At 36.0% G+C, this 25,654-nt stretch overlaps 1 protein-coding gene across 22 annotated transcripts in view; it reads right to left on the reverse strand.

Annotated features, from left to right (window-relative positions):
* Positions 1 to 25,654, reverse strand: part of DPH6 (diphthamine biosynthesis 6) — a 227,114-nt gene that overhangs the window by 140,677 nt on the left and 60,783 nt on the right. The window contains exon 4 of one of the 22 annotated variants that reach the window (XM_089309408.1): positions 842 to 1,030. The exons of the other annotated variants lie outside the window; for them this stretch is intronic. Within the exon in view, the coding sequence (XP_089165534.1) occupies positions 1,007 to 1,030 (24 nt within the window). The 3' untranslated portion in view covers positions 842 to 1,006. Of the gene's footprint in view, positions 1 to 841; positions 1,031 to 25,654 lie in introns of those variants that run through there. 22 annotated transcript variants of the gene reach the window in all.

A 25,654-nucleotide genomic window follows, 5' to 3' on the forward strand; every position in this document is an offset into this window, starting at 1 on the left:
TTAAAATTTTGAACCAGATGAATGTACTACTTATTCTGTAATTAAGTAAAATTAATAGCAACGTGAACAACAGAAAAACCTTCGAAAGATCTTTGACCACAGTAAATTTGTCAGGAAACTGATTTCTAATCCAAGTTAATTTTCTCCTCTCTTTAAGAAAGTGAAAAATTCAAGGGAAAAATTTCCACTAGCTCTTATATGAATCTTACCATGTGAACTGCAATTAATAACTACAGAGTCACAGGGTTTCAAAACTTCAGGATTGCCGCATAAACATACATAATTACACAAAGAAGCAGCAAATATTGAGGGCCAGTTATCTTTTTCACCTTTTTTTTTTGCCCTTCATAAACTCAGAACAAAACAAAAACATCAGTTTCAAGAATTCTTTCACAGTTAACCCATCTAGCATGCATCTGAATGTTGCCCTTGGCCGGCGCCGTGGCTCACTTGGCTAATCCTCCGCCTGTGGCGCCGGCAACCCGGGTTCTAGTCCCGGTTGGGGTGCCAGATTCTGTCCCAGTTGCTCCTCTTCCAGTCCAGCTCTCTGCTGTGGCCCGGGAAGGCAGTGGAGGATGGCCCAGGTCCTTGGGCCCTGCACCTGCATGGGAGACCAGGAGAAGCACCTGGCTCCTGGCTTCGGATCGGTGCAGCGCACCAGCCATAGCAGCCATCTGGGGGGTGAACCAATGGAAGGAAGACCTTTCTCTCTGTCTCTCTCTCTCTAACTCTGCCTGTCAAAAAAAAAAAAAAAAAAAAAAAAAAAAGAGAGAAAGAATGTTGCCCTCATGCTACCTGCAAACTATTGCACTTGAGTTTAAAAAGTTTAAAAGCTGTCACACCTTCATTTCATTCCTATTTCAGGTTTCACTTCTTGCATCTGGATAATGAAGAACTATACCACTGCAGACACAGTGGTCTTTACAAGTCTTCTTTCTTTCCATGTTAAACTGCATATACATCCAAGAGATCAAGAGATCACTGATGGGATTTTCTGGGTTCAGGATCACTTATCACATGTTGGGCAGATCTAGAAATAAATCCGAAGATCAGAAACATTTTCAGAAGTTGTAGAGATCAATGTGTATTTAGCTTCTCTGAACTATCCCTGCAATTAAATTCAAAAGTTAGAAAATCAGAGACCTAATCAGAGCCAGTATTCCAAATATGCCAAGACTGAGCACTAAGATGACCAACCAACCATCTGGGGACAATTAAAAAGATTCCCATGTTAGTGTAAACACATTGGTTAAGTTGAATTGTGTATTTCTTTGTTCAAGCATTTAGCATTTGTGGTCAATTACAAAAAAGCTGACTTTTCTCAGTTGCTAAAGAAACTGGTGATTTTAATGTTCCTTTGAAGTATAGTTTGTATTCTGTCACAGTTGTATGAAGTTAACATTTTAACATCATTAGTTTCTACATAAGGCACCAGAGAGACCAGAAATTAATGTAAAAATAGCTGAATTTAAAAAAAAAGGTAACACATGGCAGATGAAAAATAGTAATAGTAAATATAAAAATAAATTAAGCTGAGAAGAATGTTAAAAAGCTATATAAGTCACGGTCTGTCCTCAACCAGCTTACATGTAGCTCGGGAAAAGTCAATAGAAAATAAATACAAAACAGTAAATGAAAAGAATGATAAAATTTTACAGAACAGAACATCAGGACATCACTGTGACCAGCTACAAAGTGTAGAGAAGAAATGAAAGGGAAAGACTGAAGACAAGAAGTTTACTAAGTTTTTAATAAAAAATATTTAAAAAATATAAAGCCAATTTATAACAATATTTGAAATGACCTATAAAAATAGAAAATGTTTTCAACTGATTGAAGTCCCGTAATAGAAACAACATCTTACTGGATACACATTTCTGACCCAATGACTGGCTGTGAGTCCATAACCAAGTTCCTAACTTCTCTGGATGTCAGTTCCCTCACAGGGAAATAAGAGGCTTAGATTTCTCTGCATGCCTATTATTTTGGTACTGAGCTTTGAGATAAGAAAATGTGGACGTGCTTGAAGTTAGGATGATGAATAATAGGTAAGCTGAAAAGTTAATTTTGACTCAGCTCTGATGTGTTAATTCAATTTAATGAATAGTGTCCTCACTTTTTGTAAGCCTGTTAGCAAAGAAATAACTATAAATAAAAGCTAGCAGTGACTTAGTTCCAAAATACCATAAAACCATCATTTAAAAACAATTTAGTAATTATAATTTTAAAAAGTTCCATAAAAGCATAAAAGGTCTGCTTTTTCTTCTTGAAAATTTCAGATTATCGCTACTATATTATATTCAATCTATAGAGAAAAACAACATAAATTGCACTGAAACTTCTTGATTACAAAGTCATCAAGATCTACCATACGGAATGATGCAGAAGTGAAACTTCCTTAAAACAAGGTCCTATAATTATTCATCAAGTGCGAAACAGATTTTAGACTGAATTCTAATTGCTAGTAACAACATGTATTATAAATTCTGAAGTATTTATTTAATCTTCAGAACATTCATCAAATTCAAAGGGAACACTAAATGTTGAGAAAAAAAACCTAAAACTATGTATAAAAGGTTATATATATTTCTAGTTAATAAAGCTTTTTGTTTTTATAACATTTTCTTTCCATGGAAACTATATAACTTTCCTGATATAAAAGTAAAAACAATATGAGACTTTCAAAAGCTAAACAAATACATTTGTGTATTATGACAAAAGACATTTAGAAATGGAATAATACTTTATTATATCTATGAAGATAAGACTTCTTAATTAAGGGTTTTGTTTTTCATACAAGCTGAAATGATTATATTATTTTAGTTTTTAATGTTCTGTGCATGTTATTAGTGAAAGTGAGGAAAGAATCCTAGAGGCTTACTGGTAGCTTAAAATGTATGATTATAAAATAACTATATATCAAAATACAATATTTTGCCTGAATTATACAAAAGTTCAAATAAATCCTTTTTAAGATATTCTTTGTTGTTTTATGAAGGGATCTTTGAGAGGAGTAGGTTTTCTCTTAAAAATTAACTGAGAGTTATATTATGAATGTTAAGAGCTAATTACAAACATAGGTGCTCCAAAGTGTCTGTAGCATCTGTCCACTCCATCAACTTGGCATATTCATTCTTTAGAGTGGTGCCATCACACACGTGGATAGTGGTGATGCACTGGCTCCCGGTAGGTGTATTACTTTCACAGGTCAGACAATTGTAATACTTTATCAACCTACAGTAATAGTGATTTTATTCATTTAGAATCATCATTTTCTTGGCATAGCTTAAAATGAGTTCTTCTAAACATTCATGGTGATTTCATTTTCTATCTCTAAAATGTTTTAACTGGACAACTAATCAATTGTTTAAATTGGTGTGACTACATGGGCTTTCTTCAATTTCACATTCTCACTTCTTATCCAGCCATCTTAGGGTTCAGCAAAAAGAAAATTAGTGATAATGCTTTCAATTTAATTAGTATATTACATGCACTGTAATTATTAGCGGGAAATGTTATATTAATGAATGTAAAAGTTAGCAGTAAATTACCTTGTAGCTATTATCAATTTCCCAAGCTACTGCTCCTTAAGATAACCCTCTCCCTATGGTCCTTCCGGTAATTTTTCTTTGCCTGATAAACATGATGATTAAATAGCACACAGAGCAAACCTTTGATACTTTTTAAATTAAATCCATGCCCAGCCTAAGGGCTGTGTCTGATTTCAACTAAATGTGTCAGTTAATCAGATAAAAAATTATCAGTAACTCAAAGAAACAGCAGCCTTAGGCTTCATCAGAGCCAGAGAAAGCTGAACAAAATAAGACATTCAGACAATATCACATTATGTGTAAAGGTTACTGATAAGCCTATAACTGAACAGAACTGCTTACCACTGTAACAATGTTTGGAAAGAAATTTTATATTTAACATTCAAAGAATCCTTAAAATTTTAAAGAAAAAAATTGAATTTAGAAGAAAGGTTAGGAATATTGTATACACATACACAAATCCATGTGAAAAAAACAAAAGCACTAACTGAATTGAGAAACAGAACAAAAATTGAGGTTTTACTGAAAAAGAACCTATAACTACCAATACTGCCTCTACAAGAATACTTCAACATGTATACCAACTAAATATTGAATACTTTCTTAAAGAAAGGTGTATATAATTGAAAAATCATTTAGCCATACAGTATACTTAGTGCCTCAAATGAACTCCACAAATTCAACATTTTAAAAAAATCCATGGTAGTCTGAACTATAGCAAGATCCTAAATTAATTAACAAAGTACATCATTTTTTAACCTGTAACAATGAGCATCAACAGGCATCCGCAGTATTACTAGTTAAAATAATACACATTATCAAGGGCCTGATTATTTTAATAAGAGGATTTAAAAGCTTTTATAGTTATTAGATAGGAAAGCAAACCCTTAAACTTGCAGAGCATATTATGATTTTCAAAGAATTTTCAGATTCCTAATTAAGATTGCTTTAAGTACAGAAGAAGGCTATTAGATACAATTGAAAGAAAAAAGCTAAATCTGAAAAGAACAGAAAATTATCTTTGAATGATGTAACAGGCAGTAGCTATGAAAAATTCATTTATAAAGGAGAATGGGAATCCCAAACCCTCTGACAAAGACAATTTCAAATTAATACCTCATCATTTTTATTCTTCTCTTCTACTCTGATCACATAATTTATTCAACTAGAACAAGAATATCATTCCTCTTCACCAAATGCAACTTTTCAGTAAGTAGAACTGTGACAGAAGGAGAACTGGGCCAATTCTACATACATATAAGCTGCTAAATATCAGTGATCCATGCAAACAAATCCAATAATCTGAAATTTACAACCCATTTATGGATTTAGGACCACTGCATCTTAAAATTTTGATTCTCAATACATTGAAAAGCTTAATACAGACCCTTTGAAGTCACTGGTGTAGTAAAGGATTATCTGAAGTGCAGAGAAAGTGCTTTGGCTTTCTCAGTTGCTAGCAGAGGCAAGGTATACTTTTTAGGAAATGCTTGTGACAACAGGATCCACTGAAGACTAACCCTGGTAAAACCAGGTTAACATCTTTTCAAGACTTCTACACATTGCAGAGTTCATCAAAGAAAAACAAAGAAATTATCTGAGGACTATAGAATGAAAAGCCAACATCTTGCTGCCTTTAGCAATCTCCAGGGCTTTTTTGTCTCCTCTCATGCCACAAGGTTCAATGGTTAATCCCTGCTAACTTTGACACTTACATGTCTCACATTAGTGGTCACAAGACTGTTTCTTTTAACTCTCCACAACTTCAAATGCATATCAGTGTTAATATGTTATTTAACTAAAAGTATAATATATAAGTATTAAAAAATTAATCAAAAATTATCAAAACCATTTTGATGAGACTGTAATTACAGCATAGGATTATTCTCTAAAAGTAACGAAGAAATATAAGAACAAGTCATTTATTAAAATGACATATTTACTATTGGATTATAAATATAATTTACTACTTTTCACATATATCTTCCTGAATAGTAGTAGCTTGAATGTTCCCTCCAAAACTCATGTAAATTTAATTGCCAATGTAAAGCTTTTGGGAGGCAGGGCATTTTAGAGGTGTTCAGTGCTGGATTGGGATAGTTACTGCAAGTTCAAGTTGTTAAAAAATGAGTTCAGCTTAAACAACAAAAACAGAGTCAAAGGCATTACAATACCAGATTTAAGACATACTACAAGTCAGTTATAATCAAAACAGCCTATACTGGTACAAAAACAGGTAGACAGACTGATTGAAGAGAAAAGAAATGCCAGAAATCAACCCAAGCATCTATAACCAACTTATATTTGACCAAGGAGCTAAAACCAACCCCTGGAGTAAGGACAGTCTCTTCAACAAACATCAAAGCAATAATCATCAACAATTGTCAACATTATTTAAAAAAGAAATAATCCAACAGCATGAATATATATTTCATGATAGAAGAACATCTGTATTGTTTTAAAATAATCAAACCTGAATCTTATCAACTTCAAGAACTGCACTAACAACTTCTTGCAATGATGGAAATGTTCTATCTGTGCTATCCAATACGGTAATTAGCAGCCACATAATGGATAGTCAACAGTTGCAATGTGGCTAGTTAGACAAAGGAACTAATTTTTAAACACCACTTAATTTCAATGAATTAAATTTTTATGTAGTGTTATTTGACACAGAAGAGTTCTCAAATCCACTGGTTCACTCCTAAATCCCTGCAACAGCTGAGGCTGGGCCACATCAAAGCCAGAAATCAGGAGCTCAATCTGAATCTCCAACAAGTGTAACAGGGATCCAAGTACATAGGGGCAGGCCTTTGATTTAGTGATTAAGATACCATCAAAAAGCCTGCATGCCCTATTGGAATGCATATTGGTTCATATTCCAGCTCACACCCAATTCCGGGTTCTTGCTAATGCGTACCTAGGGAGGCAGAAGGTTATGGCTCTAGTACTTGGATCTCCACAATCATGTGGAAGATCTGGATTAAGTTCCAACTTGTTTCAACCTGGAGACATCTCTGTCTGGCTATGCATCTGTCTTTCTCTTTCTCTGACTAAAGTAGATTATTTCTTTTTTTAAAAAAAAGGTAAATTCACAGAATTTAATTTTATATAACAACGTTTGGTTATAATGGCTACTATATTGGAGAGTACCTTTATATCTGAATACCAAATTAGAGGACATCAGAGAACAAAGCATCCATTTCACTAAACTCTGGGGATTTAAATGTCAGTTAAAATCTCTACTGGACAAGCAAATAGCTTATTCCACCCTGATTCACCCTTCAAAAAAAAAAAAAAAAAAGAGAGAGAGAGAAAAAAACATATACAATAGAGCTTAATCAATTGAAACAGATAAAACTTATTTAGATCCTAATTCAAACTAAAAATACTGTCAAAACAACAATAAAAGATATTTACCAAAAATCTGGAGATCTGAACACTGACTGGGGATGTAATGAATTGGGAATTATTGTGGCAGCAGGTGTTTGGTGCAGCTGTTAAGCCATGGCTGGGACAGTTGTATTCCATTTTGGAATGCTTAGGTCTGCATCTTGGCTCTGTTTCCAATTCCAGTTCCTGTTAATGTGTATCTAGGGAGGCAAAAATTGGTGGCTCAAGGAACTGGGCCCCCTCCCCACTATGGGAGACCTAGATTAAGTTTCTGGTTCCTGGTGACAGCCTGGTCCAGCAATGGATATTGTGGGCATCTGGGGAGTGAACAAACAGATGGGAGATCTCTCTCTCTCTCTCTCTCTCTCTCTCCTCCTCCTCCTCCTCCAACCCACCCTCACCCCCTATTGTTCCTCTCTCTGTCACTCTGCCTTTCAAATAAGTAAATTTAAAAAAGAATTTTTTAACAGAATTACTGTGGATTGTTTTAATAGATTATGATACTGTCAATATGCTCAAAAAATTTATTACCCACAAATAGATGCTGAAATATTTCTAAATGAAATATAATGGCTGAGGATTTGCCTCAAAATACCAATGGAGGAAGGGAAATAAGAAGATATATAAATTAAACAAGATGGGTTATGACTTAATTATAGAGGGCTAATAGGTATATATTGCCATTATATTACCTTATCTTCTTCTAAAAATGTTTATTCTTTTTTAAAAGAAAAAAAGTAAATAATGAAAGGTTAAAAAAGAACATAAGGCAGAAATTCAGTATATTGTCATCTCAGAAGTAATTATATACCTGAAAAAACTGTCACAACAACCATCTCAGTGATCTGAAGACTGGCCAAAGGTATATACCGATGTAAGAATGGTTATAAATGAAAATTGCATAACTTGGGAGTCTGTGGGATTCTTTCTTGTCTGATTCTGCCTCTATAATCAAGGTGGGGCAAGCTATGAAAACCATGTTCTACTGGCTGAGAAGGTTGGCTGGATGTGGTCTGAAACAGGAAAAATCCATACAGGTAGAAGCATTGTCAGTAACAACTGTGATCTCCTTGGCAAATGAGCTGAAAATACCAATGACTCTGCTAGTTTGGGGCTACAGTCCTGGCTGAGTCAAGCAATGAACCTTCACACTAGTAAGAATCTAACAGGGATATCAGAAAACAAAAACGAGACAGCAAAGAATAAATTCATAAGCACCACACAGATTTGCTGGAAGCACCAGAGAGGTCAAGCCAGCAACGTATCTCCAGCTGACCATAAATGAGAAAGAGAGCAAGAGAGAGAGAGAGAGAGAGACAGACAGAGAGACAGAAAGAGACAGAGAGAGGGAGAGGGGGAGAGAGAGAGAGAGAGAGAGAAAGAAAGCTCCTGGCTCCGGATCAGCACAGCTCTGGCCATTGTGGCTAATTGGGGAGTGAACCAATGGATGGAAGACCTCTCTCTCTGTGTAACTCTGACTTTCAAGTAAATAAATAGATCTTTAAAAAAAAAAAAAACAAAACAGAGAACAAAAGGAGGAAACTTTTATGACTTTATTACTAACCATTTACAATGTAATATAAAACCATAATAATCAAGATAATAGTACTGGCGTAGGAGTAGTTATATAGCTCAATGGAACAGAAATGAAAATCTAGAAATAAACCTTTGCATTTATGGCCAACTGCTCCTAACAAAATCTCCAAACAGTTCAATGGAGAAAGGGATAGTGTATCAGTCTGCTTTGGTTATTTTAACTAAAATAACTGAGAGCAGCTATTTAGAAAGGAGGAAGGTTTATTTCAGTTTACATGAGGTTCACAGTCCAAAATTGGGTGGCTCCATTACTCCAGCCTCTGATAAGGATGGTGAATGGTGGAACACACATAGAGGCATGACCACACCCTGAGCCAGGAAGCATGATCTTATTCCATATTCATGTATCTCTCTTTATGAAGCCATTATGATTTGATCATTAAATACAACCCTAGTAACCTACCTCAATCCAATAACCTTCTGAAGTTCCTACCATGACATAATCAGGCCAACCTCTACCCATAATCCATTAATTGTGAAAAATAAGACTTTGGGTCTTAAATATCTAGAGTTTGGGGAGCTAAATCCTGGTCAATCCATACTTTTCCTACAAGTGATACCGCTATAGCTGTATATCCATATGCAACATGATGAATTTGAACCTTTAACTCACAACAACAAAAAAAAACTAAAAATACATCATAAAGATAACAGTTAAAACTATAAAACAGCTGCAAAAAATAGAAGAAAATCTTAAGGGCCATGGGTTAGAAAACACTAAAAATGCAATCTGCAGTTTAAAAAAAAAAAAACAAATTAGACTTCATCAAAATTTTAAAAATTTGATTTCTAAAAATATTGTTAAGATAAACAAGAATAGTGTCTGCAAATACTAGCTGATAGAATCAAAAAGGGAGAGAATGATCCAACATGGGAAGTGAGATACACAGCAGACCCACAGAATGGCAGATGTCCTAAACAGCACTCTGGCCTCAGAATCGGCCCTTAAGGCATGCGGATCCGGCTGAAAAGCCCATGAGAGTATTTCAGGCATGGAAAGCCAAGACACTCTGGGGGAAAAAAAAAAAAAAAAAAAAAACTTAAATGAAAGATCTCCACGAGTGATATCCCAGTGGAAAGAACGGGTCATCAAAGAAGGAGGTACCTTTCTCTGAAGGGAGGAGAGAACTTCCACTTTGATTACGACCTTGTCTAAATATGATCAGAGTCAGTGAACTCAGGGGGCTTCCATAGCCTTGGCAGCTCATGACAAGAGCCTAGGGTGATTACTGATGCCATAAACAAGAGTGTCAATTTGTTAAGTCAACAACAGGAGTCACTGTGCACTTACTCCTCATGTAGGATCTTTGTCCTTAGTGTGCTGTACATTGAGATTTAATGCTATAACTAGTACTCAAACAGTATTTTTCACTTTATGTTTCTGTGTGGGAGCAAACTGTTGAAATCTTTACTTAATGTATGCTAAACTGATCTTCTGTAGATAAAGAGAATCGAATATGAATCTTGATGTGAATGGAAGGGTAGAGGGAGTGGGAAAGGGGAGGGTTGCGGGTGGGAGGGACGTTATGGGGGGGAAGCCATTGTAACCCATAAACTGTACTTTGGAAATTTATATTCATTAAATAAAAGTTAAAAAAAATGAAAAACCATGGACTGAGAAAAAATATGTGCAAATCATGTATCTGATAAAATACCTATATAGAGAATATACAGGCAGTCCTTGGCTTATGATGGTGTGACATTTTTTTTTTATTTTACATTGGTAAAAATGCAATATGAATTCAGTATAAACCTTGTTTTCAATTTTGATTTCTTCCCAGTCTAGTCATATGTGTGACAACACTCAAAATGCTGGACTACAGCAGCAAGCAAGCAAGAGTTTCCAGTCAGCTACATGAACTCAAGGAAGAATAACTCATATTTTATAATGTACTGTGTTACTAAGCTATTATGTTCATTAGGTTAGCTGTATGAAACGCATTTTCAATTCAATGTATTTTCAACTGAACTAGCGTTTATTAGGTTCTAACCTCACTGTAAGTTAAGGAGTAACTGTGTAAAGAATTCTCACTCAAGATACCAGATTTCAAGATATACTACTGAACAACTATAACCAAAACAGTGTGCGAATAGCATAAAAACCACAGATGGATCAATGGAAAAGAATATAGACACGAAAAATTAATCCATGCATCTATAGCCACTTGATCTTGGACAACAGTGCCAAAAACACACATTGGAGAAAAGACAGTCTACTTTAGCAAATACTGATAGGAAAACTGTGTATAAAAATATAGATTTAATCTCTCTGTAACTCTGCCTTTCAAAATAAATAATCTTTAAAAAAAAAAAAAAAGAACTACAGAAAGTGAGGGAGAGGGAGAGAGAGACAGAGACAGACACAGAGACTATAAGAGAGATCTTCCATCTGCCATCTGCTGATTCACTCCTCAGATGGCCACATGGCCAGATCTTGGCAAGGCCAAAGCCAAGAGCCAGGAGCTTCTTTCAGGTCTCCCTTATGGGTGGCAGGGGCCCAAGAACTTGGGCCAACTTCCACTGATTTCCCCAGGCCATTAGCAAGGAACTGGATCCAAAGTGGAGCAGCCGGGACACAAGCTAGTACCCATATAAGATACTGGCATTGAAAGCAGTAGCTTTACCTACTGCCACAATGCCAGTCACAAATGGCAATACATTAAACTAAGAAGCTTCTGCAAAAGAAGCAATCAACAGTGAAGAGATGAACAAGAGAATTGGAGAAAATATTTGCAAATTATGTATCTGATAGAGGATTAATATCCACAATATGTAAGGAACTAAAAAAACTTCAATAACAACAACAACAAAAACCTAAAAACTCAATTAAGATATAAACAAATGGGACTGGGATTTGGCACAGTGGTTAAGATACCACTTGTCATGACTGTATCCCATACTGGAATGCACAGGTTCAAGTCCTGTGTTTCCAATTCCGGCTTCTTTCTAATTCACAGGTGGTGGCTCAAGTAGTTTGTTCCCTGCCACCCACATGGAATATCTGGATTGAGTTTCTAATTCCTGCTGCCTAGCCAGCCCCAACTGTTGCAGGTATTTGGGAGTGAACCAGAGGTTGGGGGTTCTCTGTCTGCCTCTCCTTCTGCATTTCAAACAAATAAAATTTTAAAAAGAATTAAAAAGGGGGCTGGCGCCTTGGCTCATTTGGTTAATCCTCTGCCTGCAGTGCCGGCATCCCATATGGGTGCCGGGTTCTAGTCCCAGTTGCTTCTCTTCCAGTCCAGCTCTCTGCTGTGGCCTGGGAGGGCAGTGGAGGGCTTGGGAGGCCAGGAAGAAGCACCTGGCTCATGGTTTCGGATTGGCGCAGCGCTGGCTGTAGCGGCCATTTGGGGAGTGAGCCAATGGAAGGAAGACCTTTCTCTCTCTCACTGTCTGTCTCTCTCACTGTTTTACTACCTGTCAAATAAATAAATAAAAAGAATTAAAAGAAGTGTGGAAATTATATAGACATTTTTCAAAAGAAGAAATATAAATGGCCAGCAAATACATGAAAAATGCTCAATATCACTAGCCATCAGGAAAATACAAACCAAAACCACTGTGAAGTATCATCACTCCAGGTCAGAACGGATGTTACCAAAAAAGTAAAAATTAACAAATGCTGGTGAGGATGCAGAGAAAAGACAGCCTTTATACACCGATGGTGAGAATGCTAATTAGTATACATTATGGAAAACAGTAAGTATTTCCTCAAGAAACTAAAACAGATGTACCATATGACCCAACTATTATAATTCTTGATATATTGCCAAAGGAAATAAAAATAGGCATGAAAGAGTTAACTGTGCTAACATGTATATAACAGCACTATTCACAACAGCCAAGATATGGAATCAATCTAGATGTCCATTGATATAGAAACAGATAATGAAGATGGTATACACATACACACACAAACACACACTCACTAAATGGAACATTATTAAGGCATAAAAAGAATGAAATACTAATATTGGCAGCAAAAAGGATGAAACTAAAAATTATTACATTATGTAAAATAAGCCAGACACAGAAAGGCAAAATACCACATTCTCAATTAGATATGGAAGTTTAAAAAAAGTCAATCTAAACTTACAATAGTGATTATTAGAGAAAGGGAAGGGAAGCGGGGGGGCAGATAAAGGGAAATTGGATAATGATACCAAAATACAGAATAACAAGTTCTAGTTCACAATATTGTACAATATGCTGTATAAAAACTGGAAGAAAGGAGTCAGTAGGTGCCAAACACAAAAAAGATAAGGAAATGGAAAGGATAGTTGCCTGGTTTAATTGGTTTATCCTCTGCATATGTGTTGAAATATTGCATTGTACTCCATAAATATGTCTAAGTATTGCAGGTTAATAAAAATGTTTTAAAATAAATTTATTTAAAAATAAAGGAATTCCCACATGAGTAGGAATACTAAAATTGAGCAAAAGAATGTGATATTACACAAAAAGAGATGAATATCTAATAAGCACAGAATAGATGCTCAGCATCTTTAGTCTTCAGAGAAATGCAAAGTAAAACCTCAGAGATATATCAATACACACTCGCCAGATTGTCTGTAATTGAAAAAAAAAAAATCCTTGACAATAACAAGGGGTGACAAGACAGAAACCAAAACTTTCATTCATTGCAAGTAGAAAATAAAAAGCAGTTTGGTAGTCTCCTAAAAAGTTAAGTATAAATTTACCATACAACTCAGCAGATATACTCCCATATATTTCAAATGATTTCTAGATATTTTGTAAGACTTAATACAATGTAAATTATATGTAAATAATTATCACACTGTACTATCTGGGGACTAAAAGGAAAGCTGTAAATGTTCAATAAAGATATAAATTTTTTACTTACTTAAGGTATACTAAGCTGATCTTCTGTATATTAAGATAATCGAAAATGAATCTTGATGTGAATGGAAGGGGAGAGGGAGTGGGAAAGGGGAGGGTTGTGGGTGGGAGGGACGGTATGGGGGGGGAAGCCATTGCAACACATGAGTCGTACTTTGGAAATTTATATTCATTAAATAAAAGATAAAAAAAAAAGATATAAATTTTTTACAAAATATTTTCATTCAGCAGTTGGTTGAACCCCTTGTTACCAAACCTATAGATACAGATGGCCAATTATATATTAATAATTTTTGAATCTGGATATATTAGTGACTTCTATGGTTTAAATATGGCTTGCCCCACCAAAACTCATGCTGAGGTTTGGTTCCCAATGTAATGGTGTTGAGAGGCAGTGAGGCCTTTAAGCGGTGATCTGGGATCATAAGCAGTCCCACACCATGAATGGATTAATAGTTTTTCCACAGGAATGGCTTAGCCATGGAAGTTCACCTCTCTTTTACTCTCTTCTACTTTTTTTTCTGTGAGTTGAGGCAGCACGTGACTTTCACCAGAAGCTGAGCAGATGTGGCCACCTGCTCCTGGACTTCTAACCTCTAAAATGCTACGATAAATAAGCCCCTTTTCTTTACAAATTACCTAGTTTCAGATGCTCTGTTACAGCAACAGAAAATGGACTTGGATAGTAATCTACTGCTGCATAAGAAATCACTCTAACTTACTGACTTTAAGTAAATATTTAATAATTTACAGATTGTGCACTTAATAAATCCAAGTACAACTCAGCTGAATACCTCTGGAGCAAAGTTTTTCATGAACTGCAGTCATGCTGTCATCCAGGGTCATGATCCCAAGAAAAGACTCAACTAGGGCAAGAACTACCTCCAAGCACAATTACATGGCCGTTAGCAAAATTCGGTTTCTGTGGCTTGTTGGACTGGTGATGGCAGGTTCTCGGTGGCTGTTTTGTCAGAGCCCTCTCTCAGTTGCTTGCCATGTGGGCCTCTCCATGGGGAAGCTTAAAGCTGATAGCTGCTTTCCTTCAAGGAAATAATATGGCAGGAAAGAAAGCATGCAAGATTTAAAAAAAAAAAAAAAAGAAAGAAAACTTTTTTAAACAAATCTCAGTGGCATTCAATCACTATTGCTGTACTCTCTTGGTTAGAAGTGAGTTATTAGGTCCATCCAAAACACTAGGAAAGTTTACAAAACAGTGTGAATACCAAGAAGCAGAGAGCACTGAGGACCGTCTTGGAAGGTGCCCACCAATTTCGGTGATGAATTGGTTAAACTACCCCTTCTATGTTTGCACATATTTGGTAATTTTCACAATAAAATGTGTGAAAACAGTAAGAAAATCATACAGCAAAAACTAAATGTAAGCAAATATTTCCTAAGTCTAACAAAATTAGGAAGCTTTTACTAGTAATAGAAAAATGTCATCATATGAAAATAAAATGCTTATTTTAACATTTATTTAGCACTTACCTCATACCAGACATTGTTCTAAAGACTTAATATACTTTAATTTAATGTCATTTAATTTTTGCAACAGTCCATTGTGGTAGGTACTGCTATCACACACATTTTAAAGATGAGAAAACTGAAGCATAGATAGGTTACATAATTTGTATAAAGACACACAGACAGTAAAGAGTGCAGCCGAAAAGTTTCATGGATGGTAGGGTAAGGAATGCAGATGAGAATGCATAGGAGGAACACATCAAAAGTTTACAATTAAGAATGACTGGTAAAATCCTAGGCCTTAGAACCCACCCCCAACCCCCGGCCTGTCCCCCATTGCTGGAGACCAGGTGGCCACATGACCCAACCACCGCTCTCAAGCTCTACCCCCATCCTAATGGGATTCGCTGCTCCTGCTTCCCTGCCTGCCCCCTGGCAAAGCTTTAAAAAGACCTGCTCCTGAACACATGTCTGTCTATCTTCCTCTCCGACTCCTGACCTCTGTCTCTGTCTCTCCCTTAAGCTCTCCTTCTCTCTCTTTCTCCTTCTTTGCCCCTTCCCTCTGGTCTGTTGGGTTTTCTCCAATTAACACTTTCCCTTAAAAAAAAAAAAAGAATGACTGGTGAAGGCAACAGATATTTTACATTGCCTCATGTTGTCTTATTAATGCTTAAATCATTACAACAAAATTTACATGTGAGGATATGTTATATCAAAATAACAAATTGTCTTACTCTTCATTGCCAAGATAGGGTCATTACAAAGATGAATTTATTTGATTCACCCCATGCTTAAAACATTAGCATGGATTATCTTCAGATAAGAGCAGTCTTTAACAACTCATCTCACTGTCTCATTAGTACTTACTATAAATGTGGTCATTCTTTTCAATTATTCTTTGTTCTTCAACAAAATTATATTTTGTCATCAGTCCAATAGGTTGGTAAGACTTCCTTTTACCATATTTTACTTTCCATACATCAAAATCAAATATTTAATAATAACTTGTAGGGAAACAATAAGTTTATTAAGTCCTCTTATATACATTATCTCACTAGATCCTTCTTACAAGGAACCTCTGAAGAGCTTGACAGTTCATTATAGTATTGCTATATTTGGACTATAGTGATATGATGAGCTGGCTTAAGTAATTAAATAGCAGTTTAAAATTTTTTGAAATGAAATAAATTGTATATTAATGTAAAATAAGTTGCTTGGTGCTATAAAAAAGATAAAATGATGGGAAAGTGAATCAGGAAAATGGGATTAAGAAATTCTATTAAGGACCACAGACAGTGTAACTCAGAAACAGACTTAAATTTTAATAGGTGTCCTGAAAACATGAGACTGATTGATACTCTAACTTTGATAACAGCAAGTTATAAAGTCACCTAGAAGCTTGTAATTTCAGTCAATGAATGCAGTAAATACATACTGTGTTGTTTGTCCAACATCTTTTTCCTAAAAAAACACCATTCACTAGTTATGAAGTAACCACTGGCATTTTTTTTATTTTTTATTTTATTTTTTTTGTACAGGAGGATGGTGTATCCTCTCATGGCCATCTGGGCATTTGAGAGCTCATGTTGAGAGTGGGCTCTGCCCTTTGGATGGAACACATTTTATAAAGAAATCTTAATTCTGTAGCCTAAAGCCCTTGAAGCACTGATTTTTTGTAAGATGTTTCTTTCCCCCTGCAGTAACTAACTGGTACAAGAAAGTGCACTCCAACTTGGCCAATAGTTTATTTTTCAGAAATTTTAAACTAAGAAATTTCAATCTCAGGTTAAAATGAACTCTTCAACAGAGAAATATAACCTTGGAAAGTGCAGGGCAGCCATATTTTGACCATGTGATCTGAGGATCTCAGAAAACCATTCTAGTCAAAGAAAATACATAGATTCTAATACAATAGTAATGGGGAACTTCCATACACCACTTTCAGCAATGGACAGATCAATTAGACAAAAAAATCAACAAAGAAACAACAGAGCTAATCTACACTATGAACCAAATGAACCTAACATATCTATTGAACTTTTCATCACATAATTGCAGAATTCATAATCTTTCCATCAGTCCATGGCACCTTCTTGAGGACAGACCATATGCTAGGCTGTAAAAAAAAATCAAAATCACACCATGCATCTTTTCTGACCACAATGGAATGAAGCTGGAAACAAGCTATTCAAGCATCTTAAGAACATATGCAAACACATGGAGACTGAACAACATGCTGCTGAATGAACAGTGTGTTGTCAAAGAAATCAAAAGAGAAAAAAAATTCTGGAAACAAATGAAAACGACAATAGAACATATCAAAACTTATGGGAAAAACACAGATATCAAATATTTTCCCTGCTCTGATGTCTAGAGTACCTAAAATGTAATATATTGGAGTGAAATGGACATTTTGAGATTCAATAATTATTTAGAGCCCTTGTCTCTTCTGTTGAGGAACACAGTTTTTTTTTTTCTTCATACTATTTGTTGAATTCTTTTACTTAGTGTAGAGTTAACTGTACAATCATTAAGTAAACTGAAAGTAGATCTTTATAAAAAATAAGAGTGGGAATGGGAGAGGGAGGAGGAAGAAAGGTTCAAGCATGGACAGGAGGGAGGTTAGGATAGGAACTATCAGTGTGTACCTGAATCTACATATATGAAATACATGAAACTTGTATAACTTAAATAAAATGTTTAAAAAGAGAGAGAAAAAAAAAGTATGGGATACAGCAAAAGCAGTGTTAAGAGGGAAGTTTATAGTAATTGGGTCCTAAATCTAGAAACTGGAGTCGACAAATAAATATCAATGCATTCATGCAACCAGAAAAACAACAACAAACCAAATCCAAAATTAGTAGGAGGAGAGAAATGGTTAGAGAATAAACAAAATTGAAACAACAACAACAACAACAACAAAATCAACCCATGTATAAGTATGGGGTTCTAGAAAATATAAATGTAGTAACTAAAATAAAAAATTAATGAAAAAAAGAAATCCGTGAAATGAAGAGCTGAATTTTTGAAAAATAAACAAAACTAATACACCATCAACCCAAAAAAGAGGAAGATCACCCAAATCAATAGATTCAGAGAGGGAAAAGGAAATGTAACAACAGATACCACAGAAACGAGAATAACCATCAGCAATTAATACAAAGAGATTATATGACAACAAAAGGGAAAACCTAAAAGACATGGATAGATTCCAGGACACATACAATCTACCAAGTGGAATTTATTCCTGGTATGCAGGGACGGTTCAACATTTGTAAAACAACAGATATGATACACCACATTAACAAATTGAAGAACAAAAACCATATGATTAATTTAATAGATGCAGAGAAAGCATTTGATAAAATACATCATTTCATGATGAAAACCTTAAGTAAATTAGGTATAGAAGGAACATTCTTCAAAACAAGCAAGGCAACTTATGACAAACCCAGAGGCAGCGTCTTATTGAATGGGGAAGAGTTGGAAGCATTCCCACTAAGATCTGGAAGAAGACAAGGATGCCTATTTTCACCATTTTTATACAATACAGTCTTGGAACTCTCAGGCAGAGCCAATGGCAAGAAAAAGAAATCAAAGGGATACAAATTGGAAATGAGGAAGTCAAATGATACCTATTTGCAGATGACATGATTCTATATACAGTGGAACCAGAAGACTTTACTAGGAGACTGTTGGAACTCATAAAAGAGTTTGGTAAAGTGGCAGGATAAAAACTTAACACAAAAAAATCAATAGTCTTTGTATACACAGACAATGCTATGGCTGAGAAAGAACTTCTAAGGTCAATACCATTCACAATAGCTAAAAAATACCCCAAATACTTTGGAATAATGTTAACCAAGGATGTCAACGATCTCTACAACGAAAACTACAAAATACTATAGAAAGAAACTGAAAACATAAAAAAATTGAAAAATAGTCTACGTTCATGAATTGGAAAAATTAATATCATCAATATGTCCATACATTTTACAACAGAGATTCAATGAAATCCCAATCGAAATACAAATGACATTATTCTTGGATCTAGAAAAGTATTAAAATTCATATGGAAACACAAGAGACCATGAATAGCTAAAGCAATATTATACAATAAAAACAAAGTTGGAGGCATCACAATATCAGATTTAGAGACATACTACATGGCAGTTATCATCAAACAGCCTGGTACTGGCAAACAAAAAAAAGATGGTAGACCAATGGAAAAGAATAGAAACTCCAGAAATCAATACACATATTTACAATCAACTTATCTTTGACAAAGCAGCTAAAATCAATCCCTGGAGGAAGGACAGTCTCTTCAATAAATGGTGCTGGGAAAATTGAATCTCCAGATGCAGAAGTATGAAACAAGATTCTTACCTTACACCTTACATGAAAGTCCACTCAAAATGGATCAAAGACATAAATCTACAACCTGATATCATCAAATTACTAGAGACCATTGGAGAAACTCTGCGAGGCATTGGCATACGCAAAAACAAAAACAAAAACAAAAACAAAACAAAAACAAAACTTCATGGAAAAGACCCTAGAAGCACAGGCAATCAAAGCCAAAATTGACAAACGGGATTACACCAAACTGAGAAGCTTCTACACTGCAAAAGAAACACTCAGCAAGTGAAGAGGCAACTGACAGAATGGGAGAAAATATTTGCAAACCATGAAACTGATAAAGGATTAATTTCCAGAATCTATAAAGAGCTCAAGAAACTGAAAAACATGGGGACCAGCCTGTGATGGAAAAGGTTAAAGTCTCAGCCTTCAATGCTGGCACCCAAATGGGTGCCAGTTTTAGTCCCAGCTGCTCCACTTCCAATCCAGTTCCCTGCTAATGCACCTGAGAAGGCAGTGGAGGATGGCCCAAGTCCTTGGGCCCCTACACCCACATGGGAGACCAAGAAGAAGCTCCTAGCTCCTGGCTTCAGATCAGCTCAGCTCTGGCTATTGCACCCACTTACAGAGTGAACCAGTGGATGGAAGAACTTTCTCTCTCTGTCTTTTCCTGTCTCTATAACTCTTTCAAATAAATAAAATAAATCATTAAAAAAAAAGAAAAAGAAATTCAACAACAAAAAAATAAACCCAATTAAGACGTGGGCAAAGGACTTGAACAAGCATTTTTCAAGAGAGGAAATTCAAATGGCCAACAGACACTTGGAAAAATGTTCAGGATCAATAGCCATCAGGGAAATGCAAATGTAAACCACAACAAGGTTTCACCTCATCCTGGTTAGAATGGCTTTCACACAGAAATCAACAAACAACACATTATGGTGAGGCTATGATGAAAAAAGTACCCTAATCCACTGTTGGTGGGAATGTAAACTGGTGCAGTCATTGTGGAAGACAAGATGAAGATACCTCAGATATCTAAAAATGTAACTATTGTATGACCCAGCAATCTCACTCCTGGGAATTTGTACAAACAAAATGAAATCAGCAGATGAAAGAGTTATCAATACTCCATATTCAATGCAACCATATTCATAATATCTAAGATATAGTATCAACCCAGATATCCATCAACTGATGACTGAATAAAGAAATTACAGTATATAAACACTATGGAATACTACTCAGTAGTAAAAAAAAAATTGAAACCTTGTCTTTTGCAACAAAAATGGATGCACTAGAAATCATTATACTTGGTGAAATAAGCCAGTCTCAAAGACAGATACCATATTTTTTCCCTGATGTGTGGTAACTAACAGAGTACCTAAAATGTAATGTACTGGAATGAAATTGACACTTTGAGATTTGATGATCAGTTATAGCCCTTGTCTTGACTGTTGAGGAACAGTGTTTTTTTCTTCATACTATTTGTTGAACTCTTTACTTATTGTAGGGTTAATCTTATGAGTATAAACTGAAGATAGATCTTTGTTATAATTAAGAGTAGGAATAGGAGAGGGAGGGGGAAAAAGGGTGGGAGCAGAGATGGGAGGAAGGATAGTGTGAGAAGTATCACTATGTTCCTAAATCTGTATATATGAAATACATGAAATCTATATATGTTAAATAAAATTTTTAAAAAGGCAATACAGTATATAAGCAAGGAGCAGTAGGAATGTAGCTGTAAAACAAAATAAGAATTTTTGAAAGTATCCCAATTGCTAGTCCTAGTTCCATGATATTCCTTTCTTTCTTTAAACCATTTTTGTATCTTAAGCTAGAGCAACTTGGCTTGTGTCACATTAACCCTATGTGTTTGGATTATATAGTAAAAGATTAATATTAAAGCTTCTTTTATGGGAGCAATACAAAACTCATTAAATGTTTTGGAAAAATGAAAAACAAAGTTGATACCTTTATATGAAGTTTTATCTAATTACATATTTTTTAAAAGAATGTGAACAAGGGTTATCTAGATCATATGTTTTTATATAATTTTCTGAATACAAAACCTAAAATGTAGCAAAAAGAAATAAACTATTTTTGGTAAACAGATTCTTTGATAAAATATTGAAATTGTATAAACCTTTAAAGAAATAACTATGCAGAAAGGTAATCTAGACTTGAAGAAAATGCACAAATACTAAAAGGAGAATATTTTACCAGTTTTCTCCTTATTTGGCCTAGGTCTATTCCATGCTCACTAACTTTTGCACCTTTTTTTGAGATATCATACTTTATTTGATAGATATAATACAAAATAACTTATTCAACTTTGTATAAAACATCTCAATTTTTTTTTCACTTTTCTTTAATGAATATAAATTTCCAAAGTACGGCTTATGGATTACAATGGCTTCCCCCCCCATAACGTCCCTCCCACCCGCAACCCTCCCCTCTCCCACTCCCCTTCCATTCACATCAAGATTCATTTTCGATTCTCTTTATATACAGAAGATCAGTTTAGCATACATTAAGTAAGGATTTCAACAGTTTGCTCCCACACAGAAACATAAAGTGAAAAATAATAGATGATTTTTTAAATGATGATGAAATCAGATCAGACCTATTGTCACGTTTAATCCCAGTGAGAGTCAAGTTGGGAATTGATAATTTCTTTTTTCTTCTTCTTTTTTTTTTTTTTTACAGAAGATCAGTTTAGTATACATTAAGTAAAGATTTCAACAGTTTGCACTCCCATAGAAACACAAAGTGAAATATACTGTTTGAGTACTCGTTATAGCATTAAGCCTCAATGTACAGCACATTAAGGACAGAGATCCTACATGAGGAGTAAGTGCACAGTGACTCCTGTTGTTGACTTTACAAATTGACACTCTTGTTTATGACGTCAGTAATCTCCCTATGCTCCAGTCATGAGTTCCCAAGGCTATGGAAGCCCCTTGAGTTCTCCGACTCTTATCTTGTTTAGACAAGGTCATAGTCAAAGTGGAGGTTCTCTCCTCCCTTCAGAGAAAGGTACCTCCTTCTTTGAAGACCTGTTCTTTCCACTGGGATCTCACTCACAGAGATCTTTCATTTAGGTTTTTTTTTTGCACCTTTACCTTGATCCTTGGATTAATTTCACTTAGCAGTAAAATCTGAGGCTCCTGTGACTCCTTCTGACCTTTCTTTAAAAAAAAAAAAAGCAGGATAATCATTCTTAAGTGGAAATTTATAGCACACCAAATGAATATGGATTATAGCACACAAAAATGAAGTATACTCCATCACTGTAAAACAAAATACCTTAGTCTGTTTGACCAAAAAAAGAACAATTATGAAGTGCTATGTTTTAAGCCATATGTGACCACAAAGAGCAACATAATGATAGCAATCTGTTATGCCAAAGTTTCTTTTCTTTAGGTTCAGGATTATACAAAAGAATATTACTCTTTTTTTTATTATTATTTTTTGATAGGCAGAGTGGACAGTGAGAGAGAGAGAGAGACAGAGAGAAAGGTCTTCCTTTGCTGTTGGTTCACCCTCCAATGGCCGCCGCGGCCAGCGCGCTGCAGCCAGCGCACCGCGCTGATCCGAAGCCAGGAGCCAGGTACTTATCCTGGTCACCCATGGGGTGCAAGGCCCAAGCACTTGGGCCATCCTCCACTGCACTCCCTGGCCACAGCAGAGAGCTGGCCTGGAAGAGGGGCAACCGGGACAGAATCCAGCGCCCCGACCGGGACTAGAACCCGGTGTGCCAGCACCGCAATGCGGAGGATTAGCCTAGTGAGCCGCGGCGCCAGCCAGAATATTACTTATAATAAATTCATTCATGTTATTTTATTTAGAATTTCTCTTCCCTGAGATAGCCTCCTGGGACATGCATCTCATTTTCATGAGGGTCCCTGAGCGACTTAAGCATACAGTATTTACTTCAGTGTAGTATCAACAACATATTGCAGAACATCTCATCTAAAATAATAATAGAAACTGTTGAGGCATCTTTCAGTTTAGAAAAATATATCTGAAAGAATGTGAAGTCTGATGAACGCCACATCACACTGTGCCATTCAGCCTGCTTTGGGAATTTAAAGAGAATTACATACACAATGGTAAAGAATGGAAGAACAAAGACTGATAGAAAGTGATACAACAGTAGGGGAGATAAGTTAATGGACGTCTACATGCAATACCTGACACCAAGTAAATAGCATCATAAGGTTAGCTAGCAATGTGGCTTGGTCAACAGTGAAATGAATGGATTCATACATACAGAAAAGTTTTCTGCAAAGTAGACTGTGCATGTTCTTCTTCAAATTATTTCCTCAGTGAGTGGCACTCTGAGAAACAGAACCATTCACAGAAACATACACCTCTCTTTCTCATACTGTGTATGTTTGTGTGTGGGTGTAAAGAAATAGGAAAGGAGGAAGAGGAAGAGGGGGAAGGGTACCTCTACATTTTTATTCTATTCAAGCCCACAAAGAATTAGAAGATGCCTGCTTACATCTAGGAAAACAATGTAAATTATTCATTGTATCATCCTCACAGACACACCCAACAATAATGTTTAACAAGATATTTGGATCCAATCAAGTTGGAACATAAAATTAACTATCACAGAGGACAATGAAGGAAGATAATGCTTTCACGTATTACTTAACTTTTTCATTCAGACAAGCTAACAAATGAAAACTGTATATAAGTGCTAGATGATAATCCATAAAACTTGCCTCCTTCTTTACTGATAATAGCCATATGTTGGAACAAGATTTCCTAAAATTTAAGAACCTACAACTAGCAAGATTTCAAGAACCTAAAAACTAGTAAGTGCCATTTGTATAGGATATGATCACTAAAAGGTAGGTTCCAGGTGGCCCTGTAACTGCTACACTAAAACATTGGGAAAAAAGGCATAGAAAGAAGTGAAAAATAAATTTCACTAATTTGTTTTACTGTTATACAATTTTACAAAAATACAGTTGAATTGACAAATTACTTTTATTTGATTTTTAGGACTTTTACATAAAAAAGATGAGTCTATTTCCTACCATAAGAATGCCACTATCTTAAGCTATTTCTTCAAAGCAATATATTCATGTGTATACACCAACTTTTTCTCATTTGCCATAAAAATAAAATATATTCAAAAAGATTCTCCTGCTAGAAATTGAATCTATAATCACAAACAAAAGGTTAATGGGCTCATTCATTATTTCTAAATAATTGAAAAAAAGCAACAAATTTTTGGAAAGCAGGATCAGTCACCCTTTTTATTTTTTAATTTACTTGAAAGACAGAGAGATAGAGTGAGAATAATGGCAATGATGGCAAGAAAAAGGGAGATATCTTCCATCTGTTGGTTCACTTCCCAAAAGGGCCAGGCTGAAGCCAGAGCCTAAGACTCAATCAGGGTCTCCTTCATGAGTAACAGGGACCCAAGTACTTAAGCCATCACTTGCTGCCTCCCAAGATGCACTTTAGCAGGAAGCTGGAACAGGAACCAGATTTAGGATTTGCTCAGGTACACCAATAATGGGATGCTGATGTCCCAAGTGCATCTTTTTATTTTTTTTAAGTTTTATTTATTTATTTGAAAGGCAGAGTTACAGAGAGGCAGAGGTAGAGAGAGCAAGAAAGGTCTTCCATCTGCTGGTTCATCCCCAAATGGCTACAATGGCCGGAGCTAGGCTGTTCCGGAGCCAGGAGCCAAGCATTTCCTCCAGGTATTCCCATACAGGTGCAGGGGAGGGGCCCAAGGACTCGGACCATCTTCTACTGCTTTCCTAGGTCATAGCAGAGAGCCAGATTGGAATTAGAGCAGCCAGGACTTGTACTGACGCCCATATGGGATGCCAGCACCACAGGTAGTGGCTATACCCACTATGCCACAGTGCCAGCCCCCCAAGTAGCATCTTAACAGTTGCACCAAATGCCTACCCCAACAGCCATAAATATTAAATGTGTGCATTGTATGAAGTACATATACAAATTTCAGCCCACAAAGCAATTATGCTTTTTTTTTTTTTTGACAGGCAGAGTGGACAGTGAGAGAGAGAGACAGAGAGAAAGGTCTTCCTTTGCCGTTGGTTCACCCTCCAATGGCCGCCGCGGCCAGTGCGCTGCAGCCAGCGCACCGCGCTGATCCGATGGCAGGAGCCAGGTACTTATCCTGGTCTCCCATGGGGTGCAGGGCCCAAGCACTTGGGCCATCCTCCACTGCACTCCCGGGCCACAGCAGAGAGCTGGCCTGGAAGAGGGGCAACCGGGACAGAATCCAGCGCCCCGACTGGGACTAGAACCTGGTGTGCTGGCGCCACAAGGCGGAGGATTAGCCTAGTGAGCCATGGCGCCAGCCCAGCAATTATGCTTTAAGAATACATTTTAAATGATGGTTATATTTGCAGGCTAAGCTTCTAAAGTAGATACAT

The sequence above is a fragment of the Oryctolagus cuniculus genome, chromosome 12, assembly GCF_051225735.1.
Source record: "Oryctolagus cuniculus isolate XC-2025 breed Fujian yellow rabbit chromosome 12, ASM5122573v1, whole genome shotgun sequence".
Taxonomy (NCBI): Eukaryota; Metazoa; Chordata; class Mammalia; order Lagomorpha; family Leporidae; genus Oryctolagus; species Oryctolagus cuniculus.